The sequence below is a fragment of the Rhea pennata genome, chromosome 18 (genome assembly GCF_028389875.1).
Source record: "Rhea pennata isolate bPtePen1 chromosome 18, bPtePen1.pri, whole genome shotgun sequence".
NCBI classification, from domain to species: domain Eukaryota; kingdom Metazoa; phylum Chordata; class Aves; order Rheiformes; family Rheidae; genus Rhea; species Rhea pennata.
This window is the reverse complement of record NC_084680.1, coordinates 2,074,101-2,087,224: the sequence shown is the minus strand read 5'-3', so window position 1 is coordinate 2,087,224 and position 13,124 is coordinate 2,074,101. Positions and strand designations below refer to the sequence as shown.

At 40.5% G+C, this 13,124-nt stretch overlaps 1 protein-coding gene across 1 annotated transcript; it reads right to left on the bottom strand.

Moving 5' to 3' along the window:
- Positions 1 to 7,640: 7,640 nt before the first annotated feature.
- On the bottom strand, positions 7,641 to 12,800 carry LOC134148800 (ficolin-1-like). The gene is made up of 7 exons (XM_062591293.1): positions 12,719 to 12,800; positions 11,725 to 11,838; positions 11,332 to 11,361; positions 10,675 to 10,868; positions 9,921 to 10,050; positions 8,770 to 8,904; positions 7,641 to 7,888 (listed from the first exon to the last, which is right to left on the bottom strand). The coding sequence occupies exons 1-7, from the start codon at positions 12,798 to 12,800 to the stop codon at positions 7,641 to 7,643; spliced, it is 933 nt and encodes a 310-aa protein (XP_062447277.1).
- Between the last annotated feature and the right edge of the window lie 324 nt (positions 12,801 to 13,124).

Below are 13,124 nucleotides of genomic sequence, written 5' to 3'. Positions count from 1 at the left end.
TTTTATTTCCAGAAGAAATGAATCAGTAAAAACATACATTTGATTAAAGTAGACAGCTTTTCTGCTTCTGCCTGTTAGTGGCACTTTACAAAGACAGAGCTTACTTTGCAGATAGGAGAGCCAAGACTGCTTGGCAGAAGCTGAACTTGTTGACTCATGCTCTAGTGCTCTACCTGTCAGGTGGCACTTTGCAGCCCTTCAAATAGAGGTTTATAGGTGATCTAGGACTGATTCAGAGGTAAAAGTTTGTATGTCCAGGCAATGCTAGGTGGGCAGAGCGTGTATGATTTTTTTTTCCCCCTGGTCCCTATTCATTGTAATACTGAACAAAATTTCCATTTTGCTTTGCTACTGCTATGCTGTGCACTCTGTCCATCAGTGGCAGCATTATGTGAAGTCCAGAGTGCCTGACTGAGTTTGACCCTCATGTTACCTTCAGATACAGAGCCCATCAAGTTTATGAATTTTATCAGAGGACAGAATTTAAGTTTTTTCTCCTTATTGCTGCATCCTAGTTCAGATGAAATTGTGATTTCTTGGAGTCTCTCCCACATATTGGGACATCAGAGGCAGAACATAGCTTCCCCATAAGCACTTACTTTCTTGATGAGATCCCTCTAACATCCCAAACTCTATCCTGAATTCTAATGATAAGTGAAAGCCTGCTTTAAAGTTAAGTAAAAAGGAGTAGAGAGAAGAGAGGTAAGAAAAGTAATTGGTTGCCACTTAAATTCCATATTCCCACATAGTCAGTACATATATATGTATATAAAATAATAATAAACCAGAAGATCTTGTGATCATTGTTGCTTCCAAGACCTAATTCTAGCATGGAAAAGCATACATCCTTTCCATGCCCCTGCCTGAAAAACCTGCAGGGAAATGAGAGGGACTGTGATCAGACCAGTCCCATTCAAATTTCAGGTTTGCTTCAAGTGTGTGTGGGAAAAAAAAAAAAAAAAAAAAAAAAAAAAAAAAAAAAAAAAAAAGCTATCCATGCCAATTTCTGTGTATGCAACTCCTGAGGAAAATCAAGAATACCTTTTTTACTCATCAAAAGGAAAGACAAAAAGAATGAGCATATGCCTATGAGCTCCCTCTTAGGGAGGGAAAGGTTTAAGCACAGCAGCGAGAAGTTGACTAGGGACGTCTGTACCCCCTCTTCTCTTAGTCATACTGCTCCATGCACTGCAAATGTTCCTGCAGCACAGTTGGTGTACCCTGATCTGGGTTGGAGTTGTGTCTGCCCAAGGGACAAGCAGTGATGTAGAGCCAGCTCTTAGTACTGAGAAGCCTTCTCCTGCCAAGTATGCAGTAATAGCATGTGCATGTCCTACAGCCTAGAAAAGGCTGTATTACCTTGTTGAGGTAGGAGCTCCTCCTCAGCTGTTACTTCTGGTAAGTCACTCTAAAAAGCAGTGGCAAAACTAGACTCATAGATTCACCCAAATTTACAATCTTTCAAGGGCTCCTGATTAGATCTGTCATGTGAAAAAAAAAGTAAGAATGAATTTGCCCAGCTTTTTCCAAGCTTCTCCCTTAAAAGAATAGAGAGTTCAATATTGGACTGAGAACGCATTTTATGGAGGCAGTTGTTTTGATGTATCTACCCAACACTAATGGATCAATTTAGGTGTATTACTGGCTGTGGATTCCTTGCTGCCTTGTAGGCTTGGAGACATCACATCAGCTTTCACTCTAGGAGGAAATGCCAGTCCCTTGCAGCAGTGTTCCTGCAAATGCAACTACATTTGAGAGCATATCAATAAGCAAGCTTAGTCCAAAATAGATCAGGCCCCTGGGGGTAGCTTTTGAAACTGGGCTAGTGATCAATATGTCCTAAATTACTTTTCCTCATCTAGTGAAGATCTCAGAGGGATAATGATTTACAACATCAGCAATTCTTTCTTCTATGTAGATTCATCCTTGACGCCCGGGAAATGACTCCACCTTTTCCTTAATTCCAGGATCAGTTTTGGGATGTGGTAACAGGAATTTAAAGCATTTTAGGAGAACACGGAGTACCTCTGAACAATGCAACATACCTCTTCAACTCTAGAGATATAAATATCAAAAGTTAAGTCCCCAAGATAAAACTGATCTGTCCCCCCCCCCCAAATAAGCTTAGCAATTTAGAAGATTCAGTTAGATAACAAAAATGCCTGAGAAAGTGCATGTGGAAATGTGATTATTGTGCTCAAGAGATGATTTAGCACTGATAAATGCAAAACTATACATGGATTTTTGGCTCCCAGCACATTCTTGGGAGCTTTGCCATTAGCTTCATTGCCACCAGGATGTTAGAGCTTCCCAGTGGAAATGGGGAAAGCCCCTACCAACACAACAAGCAGAGAATGCCAGTCATTGCACTCCTGTTGTGTGCTAACCTAAGGAACCCTGAGCATCTCCTAAAGTTAAAAGAAAGGCAGACAGTTAGCATTTTGATGCTGGGAGGTAAACTCTCTGACAGCTCTGAATTTGAGAAAGGTGAAATAAAAGCTTGTTTGAGAGAGCCGACATCACTGTTAATGCCAATGGCTGAGCTTCCGTGTACTTTGGAGGCTTGGCTTGCTGGGAAAGGAATGATGTCTGCAGAGCAGACCTGCAAAGGCAGGTTGTTATCCAAAGCAGCAAGGAGAGATTTTCTTCTGGCTTAGCCTTGCCTGGGTCATGCTATTTGTAGCTCTTCACTAAGCATCCATCATAAAGTTTTCAATTTCTTTGGGTGAACACTAGCATTTCCCATAGGAGAATTTCTCCAGTCCATGACCAATCTTAGCATTTATGGAGGAAACTTTTGCCTGAGCTAAGAAGGCACTTTCTTCAGAAGATGTCACTTGCTTTTTTCCCTTTCTGCTCCTGGACTTTGTGAATATGGAATGTCTTAGTTGTCCAAGTCCCTCACTGCTCGGAAGAGTTACACTGCACATTTCTCTTATCCTTGCTACATGATGTGCATTTTATCTCCTGGCTCAGGGATTCCTGAGGGTCCAAGGGGGCACAGATTAGAGTTGTATTTTCTAATGACAGTTATGCTCGCCAGTGAGTAAGAAACATGGAGAAGCAAAGGGAGGAAACTTCCCCTCCCACTCAGTCCTTTGGCTTCACACTCTGCTTTGCTGAACTATTTTCTCTCTCTGCTTTCCCACTGCAGTTTCGGCAGGAGTTCCTTGCTGTGAAAAGCTCAAGCTGTTGGTTTCACTGGTCTTAACTGGTGTCCACAGGTCTTTCCTGCAAGGCTGACCTTTCTGCTAGCTGGTGTTGACCAGAGCGCACACCTCAGCACCTGCACAGCCAGGCAGTGCAGTGATTTATGAAGTACATAGAGAGCACCAACTTTGAACCTGTGAACCTAGGCCTTCTCCACTTTCCCATATGGTTTTTCTTTTTTCTTTTTTCTTTTTTTTTTTGGGGGGGAGGGGGCTGTAAGGGGCAATATTCAATTAGAAAACTGCTCTATCACTTATTGCACACTATCTGCGTGCCCCTCCTGAATATTTGGTTTGGTATTTGCTTGGTTTCCTCTGGGAGCTGGTGTTGGGTAGCCTTTGTTTTACTCTCCGTTTGGAGATAAGTTGAGAGTACCTACCAGAAAGGACTCTTTCCCATCAGCCTCTGTACCAACCTGTCACTTTTTAATATATTCTGTAACCTCTGGTAACACCTTTTCTGTTCTGTGAAATGATGGTAGCCTTTAATCACTGAAAGAGCAGGAGTAGTCCATATACAGAGTAATCCCTGCAGGCAAAGATATGATTCATGGAGTAGGCAGAGGATGTTCTGTGCCCTCCCTGTTCAGATAAATCCTTAAGAGCAGAAAGTCAATTCCCAAACCCTTTCTCTTTGCTTATTGTATTTTTCTCGTGTACAGAGCTGCAAAGATGCAGGTGGATTGGTCACTCTGGCACAACCGGTTTCATGAGGAATGTGCTCAGGAAAGGGCAAGGGAGGCTGTATTACAATGGCATCTGATCAATGCACACATGCCAAACAGGAGCAAGGATGGCATGAGGTTAATGGCAGTATAAGGTGTTGGACCAGAGCAATATTATGCAACTAAAAGTGAGACCTTCAGGAGGTTAACTGTTTGGTTCTTTGTGATACTTTTGCTGTCTGGTTGTCCTGTTATTCTCATGCATTCAGGCTTCAGATGCCCCATTTTTGAAAGAGACTTTTCCATAACAATATTTTCTTCTTCTCTCTCCCATGAGGGATTTTTCTTGATCTCCTGACTTACCTCCAGTGGCTTTGGAGAAGAGTTAAGCAGGCACAGAGCTGGGTGGGAAGCTAGTTCCCATGACATGCACTGATATCTGAAATGTTGTATGTCAAACAAAACTGTATGAGAACAGCTCCCTCCATACATTGCGCAGTGGAGCCTATAGAAAACATGATGCATATTTTTATACAGAGAATAAGGACCAGATTTTCAAAAGAGCTCAGAAGTAGACTTCTCCAGTTTCCTGACTCCCTCTCACTTGCATGGCCAGACCACGGTGTGGGAACAAGGTTGGTATCAGGCAGTTTCCACTCTAGGACGAACAATGGAGTCAGGATGAGCCAGCAGTCACCTTGTTGAATCAAAAACTACCTCAGAGCAATGATGATTATGAACCAGTACTTGATCTTCTGGAATGTGTGGCACACTGTAAATACAGTAACTATCATAGACACAGGACAATAGTTTATCTAACTGCCATGTTCCCAAAGGTTTTCCAGTAAGTGCTCTGTACCTTTGAAATCCGAATAAGGCTGAATGTTACAATAAGCTCCTCTATTGTAAATCTCTTCAGACTGACTTAAAAGTATCATACAGACTGATACTGTTCAGTTGAGTCTGAAAATGAGTGATGCAGGTTCAGTATTAATGATTTGGCTTATGAATCACTCAGTCCAATATTGTGTTCATTGATTTGATTTCCATTGCGGCCTTGATAGGATTACTGAATGACCTCTTCTCTTAGCAGGGTACATTGCTGTTTTAATCATTTAGTTTAGCTGAGTTTAGCTTGTTTCAGTTTAAATGAAATTTGTGAAAAGTGACTTTTATTTTGCTTTAATATGAGCTATGAAGAAAGACAAAGGGCTGAATGGCGCTTGAGTTAGATCATTGTCCCTCACTGGGAGTACACTGCTAGCTGAAATCCAGTTACAATGGCAAGAAACTGATATGGAAAAATTTCTTAAAAGCCACAGATAAGCCTGCAGGGAGCTTCAGGGAGAGGGGCATAGAGAAATGCATGGTTGAGGTCTGGGGAGAGGGATGACTGTGGCAACCAGAGTGAAAAGCACACTTCACTCCTCAAGTCATGTTTGTGGGAGAACAGGATCTTCAGTTTAGACTGACTAACTAACACCTGCCTAGAATTATTAATTACTCTCAAGCCCCTGCCATTCATCAGTCAAAACATAAGTCCTTATGGCTCTGCAGAAAGGCTTGTTTTGAGATGCTTGGGAAGGAATGTGATTTCTGTGATGGCACTAGGAGCCAAAAGAATTTATGACTAGAAAACAAGTGGCATCTCTCACTCCCTCTTTCTCCTCCCTGTATTTCCCTGGCTGAAGAGTGAGAAATTCTCTTGGAAATTGTGCCCACTCACCTGATCTCTGAAACCTGTCAGTCAGAGAAATAGATGGACATGAGAGGCTGATATCTTACTAGCCTACCACAACAAGCTCTTCCAGCCTCATGCTGGATCATTGCAGAGCGTTTCAGCAGGTGATGAGAATTCATTTTTCATCTCTAGCCAAACTGTATATTGGAAGCCCACCTGGAAAAAGTCAAAAACCCACAGAGGCAAAGAATATACTCCTTGAATTAAGGGTCTATCCTGCCTTGATTGGATCAGCCTGCTAATCCCATGGGACCTAGCTGAGCAAGTATCAGAAGATCCTGGGTAGGAATGTCTTCCTAGTTCTGTGCTTGGAAGAGAGGGCTGTAAAGGGCTGGTGTTACCTGTGCTCTGGCAATGATGTTTTGTTAATGTTTAGAGCCCTTTGCTGCAGCCCCAAACTCACACAAGTTGAGATTTATTTCCCCTCTAATAAGATCAGTGGCATTTCAGTTAGCAGAATTTGCCTTTTCTGTAAACATATCTGAGATCATCTTATTTCTCTGCATCACCAGCCACCATTTGCCCCCAAACCAGCTTGAAAATTTCAGGTTCCTTCAAAATCTGGAAAGACCTGTACTTAGCAAAATATTTCTTCTCACCAGCCTCCTCAAAATCTACGTGCAGCTTGTTATTTCCTAAGGAGCATGGGAAAAAGTACCAGCCAAGTACCTTTCCTAGTTGACTATCCCTCCCTCTACCTCACCAGGTACCTATTGTTTCACTTAATAGTTCTTTGAGAAATCAACTCTTTGATAAGGAACTTTTCCCTGGATCCCAGAGTCTCATATAGTTGCCTTTTTCATAGGTGGTGATGTTGTAGAAACAGATTCCCCACTCTGATGCATCAGCACATCCCAGTTCATCCAGAACTTCACTGGGAGATGAGTGTGCAGTTCTGAGTGCTCCTTCAATGATGTGTTCTGTGATTGCAGACAGGCGAACTGGCTTTTCAGGCAATGCACTGGAGGGATGAATGCAAGAGCTGTAGGGAGCAGGCCTTACTCTGTATTTTTCCACCTCCCGACTGCACAGATGCCTGGTAGACTGCCTGCACGCAATCTGCCTTGTCATGCCTGGTAGCTTATAAAGGTTTTTGTGTCATGTGCTCTCCAGAGCAGTCTCTGCATGGTGGGGACCAGGCTAGAAGACTGTCTGCACTGTCAGAGCATCTGGTCATAAGAACTGCAATAGCCTCATATTCATGCTGAAGTATGGACAAACCCTCTGTGCCTCTGCTTAGACTGGCTTTTTTTTTAGTCTGGAAATGAGCTATAAAGGTTAGTCTGTTCACTAGATAAGATTTAAACATAAGCACTTTCTTTGGAGTTAACTGTAGAGTTTCTGTTTTCCACAGCTTCTCCCATAGTTCTCCCAAAGGCACAGATGAGTGATCGGTTGTAGGTTTTAGTCATGAAGACTAGTTGAGAAGTGCAGTGATTTCCTTTGGCTCACTCAATTATCCCTATTACCCAGCAGAATAAAATAAATGTAGTCTTTTGAGAAGACTGCAAGCTCTTTGTTTACTGACAGTCATTTAATCTAGTTCTACTGTGATCATATAAACATTCCAAAAGAGCTAAACCAGTCTAAAAATCCATAAACAACAAGTCATCTCTACTATTCACCTCTGTAGAAGCCCTGCCATGTGATTACTGTACAAGATTTCAGGAACCATCTTTATTCGAGAGCAAGCATCTAGTTATAAGAAGATTACTACAGCAGCTGTAATTTTTTGAAATCTTGACATTTCAGAGTTTTATTTATTTCTAAAAATCATCAAAAAACAATGAAAAAGCAGCTTACATGAACTATTCAGATATTCTCGAATCTTTTATTCACAATTCTTTTCCTCTGTACTTGTCCTGGACAAGTCCTGAATGATGGAATTGTTAGTTAATAGGGAGCAGTTAGCAATTGCATTCCAAATGGTTGTAAGTATAAGGCTTAGGGAATAAAATAGCACTACACTGACACAGAAATGGCAAATGAAGCTGACAAAACTAACTGGATCTACATTATGCTGTCTTAAATGGGGCGAAATTTCATTTCAGTCTGTTTGTAGGAGTAATAATATCCTTTGTCTGCCTTCCAGATTATACCACCTGCATATGTATCCTGTTCTCCATTCTCATACATCCCATTTAAATTGGAATCTAGGCAATCATTGAACCACCAAGCACCTTTGTAGGTTGTTGCACACTGGTTTGACTGAGGATCTTGCTCTCGGTCTTTAGTTGAAAATGGCATCATATGGTGGACTGACAATGAATCCCCTGAAAGAATGGACCAATATTAGCATTTATGGTAAAATGCATTCAGATAGCCCCAGTGTACACATCTACTACCAAAAGGTGGACAAAACATTTTAACGACAGTATCCAGTCACATAATTTTAGCATTTGAGCGCACAATTAAATCTAACCTTGAATTTGCACAAGAATTCAAAGTGATATTACTTCAGTCTTCATATTGAGGAATACACATATCTTATTATCACAAAAATATTGTTCTTTAGCTTAAGCACAGAGATTGCTTCTCAAAATTTCAGCCAAAATCAAAATTAAGCCTTTGGTCAAGAGAACCCTGTGAGTATACCTCTCAAAAAGCAGCAGAACCTGTTTGGAAAACAGAAAGTAATTGACTAGCCCTTGAGTGTAAACAGGCAATACACAGGAAAAAAAGGAAAATATTGCAAGTTATGTGCATTATATAAGGCTTTCCAAACATATTGCTAACTCCGATAGCAGTAAGTGCAGGAAACAATAAGCATGTTATATGCTTAAATCATTAAAAAACCTCTCTCTCTAACCTTAGTGTTAGAATGTAGGGCCCAATTCTCTGTATAACAAAGTGAGGTCTGCTTTAAAAATATAATCTTAACCAGTTTATCCGCATATAGTAAGATCCTTTTGAAATCCAAATAAATCAGTCACTGAGCTATTGAATTAGTCATACTTTAGTCACACTGATGTTAATGTAAAATGGCTGAGTGAGGGCTAAAGAAGAGTTGATTGTGACTTCAGAACCGGTGTACAAGAGTTTTTTCTTGGAAACCTTTTTGTCTTGCTTATGCTGCAGCTATTCTTCAGTGCTGCTGCTGCATTTGTCAGACCTTCTCTTGCTATGAAAGTTTGTGATAATGCCCAACACTCACCTGCAGTACCTAAAAGGAAACTTCCAAGACTCAGCTTGTAATTGTCTCGCTCTGAAAATATTTTGAATGATTCATACTTGGCAAATGTGCGTTTGTAACTGAAATCCATGAGGTCAATGCGAAGTTCCTGAGTACCTACAAAAAGCAGTTTTGAAAGAGAAACACTCACTCCTTGTTTTCCCTAATCAGTTTACATCTGTAAGATAGGCTTCCGAAGGCAATGTTTGAGTCAGAGTTACTACTCAGTACCATCAGCTTCCTCCTTGAGAAGGGATGCCTTTCCTGCAACTCTGACACCAGCACCCCTTCCTTTCTCCAGAGCTATTTCCTACCTCTGTTAGCTGAAAAGTTGCCATCTGAATTGGACAAAACTGAGGAGATGTACCAGCATCAGAATGTCACTAAGCATGAAAAAGGACATGCTCAAAGCCTTGCCTGGTGAAGCCTAACTCACAAGGGTTTAGCTGGGAGATATTTAAAGATGGTGTCTTCAGAAACATTAACTGAAAAGCTATTAACAACCCTAAGAAGCACCTCCAGTGTGTTGAAAATCTAGTTGATTAAGTGTCTTGTGTACCATACTATGAGTGTCTGGGCATAAAGGTCTTCTTAGCTCTGCTCCACAATTTCTGTGTAGCTTCAAATTTCTTGATTGTGAAAGTAACAAAAGAAGCCTGAACAAGAGACCAGAGCAGCCCTTACACCTCCCAGTTATTGTGCTTCAAGCCTGCCAGGCAGGCTCTCTGTGTAAATGTAAGACAAGGATGGATTTTGACAGATAGGTTATTTGTCCATTGCCTCACAATACAGTTGAGGCAAGTGTGACTGCAGCAACTACTCTGAACCCACTAGCTCTGCATATAATTTTTCTGGCCAAGGCTGCTTATGGGTAATATTATTTGTTACGGCATTGTGGTCCAATATAATGGTGGTCCTCAGGGTTACTGTTTCCTCTAAGAGCCCACCTAAACAAAGTTAAGATGGCAATTCCAGTCTATCTCATTCTACAAAAACACTCAATAATGAACAGTTATATTCAGAATGTCTCTTTTTGCCTAACATGCAGTTTAGGGTTCTTCACCAAATACAATTTTGTATTAAGCATGGAGGGAAGCTAATGGCGTGAAGTGAATGAAAAACATGATACTTACCAAAAGATGTCAGAAAGTGAATATATTCATTCCCTAACCAGAAATCTGTTAGTTGGCTGCCAAAACCTTTCTTGTATTCTTCCCAATTACGGAAAAAATCTACAGAACCATCTATTCTCCTCTGAAAGACCTTTGGAGAGGACAAAGACAGTTAGATGTGGGATTTTTGGACTTTCTGAATCAAATTGTCTTGTTGATTTATATTTTATTGATTTGACTGAAATTTAATTTTGGGGAAAAAGAAAGAAGATGCTGTTAGTATTGTAAATTATCCCAATTTTCCATAGTGTTCAAATCTCATTTAACTTGAAAGAGTTTCTTTGGAAATTTTACCGTTACTGACTGCAGCAGAGAGAAAACTTCCTTGCCTTTCTTTCCAGGTCCTCATTTTTGCCTTATCATTTTTGTCTTTTTCTTGTTTTCTAAGGAAACAGTATTAAGCTAATTATAATTTCAGGTCACCAGCCTCCATTTTGCTTAAACACATCCCAGCTGGTTTGGGACTACAAAGAGATTTGCAGTATAATAGAGGCAGAAGCCATTTTGCCTGAAATTCTGCTTTAGAAATTCTGAATCTTCATAATAGTATGCAGAAAATTGCTTTCATTTTCAGTTTTCAGGAGGTTATTACACAATGCTGACAAATAGGTGATGTCATCTCTAGGGACAAACTTATTCAAATAAAATCTACCCCATCCTTAATGAAATTCGTTAAATGTTTTCTCTATAAGTTCTCCTTTTCACTCTTACTTACTATCCATCCACCTCCTTCCGTATGCATGTCACACAATACATTGATGGCCATACAGTTTGGGAGATAAATGGTGTACCAACCACTCATCCTGTATCCTTTGTCTAACAGCTCTTTGCAGTTCTTTTCTCCTGCACAGGAAGACAGGTAATTGTTATTAAAGTTTGCAGTAAATTCCAACAAGGACAGTTTGAGGACTTCTTATGGAACTAGATTTTTCAAAAAGATGTTTTCTGATTTTCTAAAGCCCAAAGATATGGAAAACTGGATTAAACCAGTTTTCTGAAATCCTAGCTAGTATGGGGGGGGGGGTGAATCAGGAAGCTGCTGTTTACATGGAAGTATCTTCTTCAGATTGAAGATGGTAAAGTATACAAGGATGGGGGGGATTCACAGTAGATTCTAGAAGTCACTAAGCCATCTTCCAGGGTAACCTGTTATGTGTATGAGCTATAGGAGTCCTGGTAAAACTGAATACTTTGTAAGCCAGAAATGCTAATAGACCAGAAAAAAAAAAAAAGAGACTGGAACACAAGGATCAGCAGAATTCAGTATGAATTATATATGCTTTCCAATGGATTTCTATTCCCTCAATTCCACACTTGGCATCTCCAATGAAATAAAGTAACAGCTCACATAATGAGAGTTGGACACACTCACCTGTGATACATGACTTGAGAGTCTTGTCTCCTGTTTAGAAAGAGAAAAAGAGTGGTGGAACAGAACATGTAAAATGGTCATGGGGTAATAAAGTATCTTGTTAGATCTTACTCTCTCACCTGCTCAAGACCATGGCCTTGCATTTTTATCACAGCAGAGTGCACAGATCATAGACCCTCCTTTCCCAAATGCAGAACGACTCCATTAAAGTCACCAAAGCCATTGTAGCTTATGTTAGCGAAAGATATGACCTTCTATCACTGAAGATCATGCTGTTATATCTAGGTACATGGTTCTGAATGTGAATTTTAATCAGCACCATAAGGCAGATTATTAAGTCATTTCCCCTTCCCTGCTATCTATCAGACTCATACTTAGTTTTGGGAAATTTACCTTTGAGGCTAAAAAGCTGAAGTAATCTCATGGAATCACTGGCATCAAGGGTTCCAGTGACTCCTTCAGGAAGAGAGTCTTGTTTATTTTGCTCAGCATCCATGGTTTTGACTTCTGGAGACATAAAATATAATTATAATGGCCACAGCTCTTACACAACCTGTGAATTGCATAGTCTAGCAGGAAGCATGTGCTGCTGCTGAAACCAGACACAGCTCCAGTGGTCTTGGCTAGTAATAAAATGATGCATATTGTGGTTGTGTAGAAACATGAGTACAAGTAGGTTTACCTCCTCCCTTTTCAGCTCCCATCCCAGATTTTTTTTCTCTTGCTCCTCCTGCACACGGCACAATAGGGAAAACTCTTAGTTGCCTCAGCTCTATCCCTCCCCTCTAACAGTGAGATACACATTTTTGATATACCTTCTTGGCTAATCTCACTTGTCCTTTACTCCATCATTCCCTTCTAGACAGACAAGAATGTTAAGAGCTCCCATAGTTAACTGAGATTTGCATTCAAATCCAGGAACTGAACCAAGTGCACAGTCATACAAAGGGAGCACTGAACAGCAGATGTTTTCTTTACCTAAAAGTGAAGATTTAGATAGCCAAGTCAGTTTAACAGTGGTGTGCTGTCAGAAAAATGGTCAGACTCCACTCCCCAACTCTCTATCTTAGGCCATGATCATTCTCCTGACCATTTTTCCTCTGTGTGAGATCCAGTGGTCTTGTGCTCATAGGAGATATCAACTCAGTTGGCTAATACAAAAGCAATTGCTTCTAGTTTTGCCAGAAAAGCCAGAAGAGCCAATACACCCTCCAACTGCATATACACACAATGTAGTAAAGGTGAAACAGATGAGCATATAGCCAATAACAGATGTTTAAATAAGTTGAATTTAAGTTGAATAGTCCTCATCATTAGATCAACTCAACTGTAATGTGGTCCACTAAGAACCAGGTTGTTAGATATATCAGTTTTGTCTCTTACTCACCTAGCGCAATAGCCTCCTTCTTATACACTACTGCTGTGAGGCTGAATAAAGCCAGGAGGATCTGCTGGACAGCTCTTCGCATGGCTAATGCTGGTCTTTACAATGAGGATTTCACTTGTCTTCTCCCCACACTCTCTCATTTTTTTAGTGCTTTAGAGAATGGGAATTACAGCATAAAACTCCTCCTACACAGTTTCCTGTCCCTTCGCTAGCTAAACCTGTTGGTTCTTCCCACAGAGATCACAGTGAAGATAAAGCTTCTTTTTCAAATAGAGAAAACCCCAGTAAAACTTGACTTAAAAAAAACTAAAGCCTTCTGAGGCTCTGATATTCTTGCTACTTTTCAGAGCATTCTGCTACAGCATCACCAAGAGTTTTTTTTTTTATAAAAGTTTATGATGAATTG

Bases quoted from the DNA above. Each gene is read 5' to 3' on its own strand.
- LOC134148800 (XM_062591293.1), bottom strand. From the start codon at position 12,800: ATGCGAAGAGCTGTCCAGCAGATCCTCCTGGCTTTATTCAGCCTCACA. The intron at 11,839-12,718 runs GTGAGTAAGAGA...TTATGTCTCCAG, and splicing joins GAAGGAGGCTATTGCGCTAG to AAGTCAAAACCATGGATGCT. The intron at 11,362-11,724 runs GTAAATTTCCCA...CTTTCTAAACAG, and splicing joins TCAGCTTTTTAGCCTCAAAG to GAGACAAGACTCTCAAGTCA.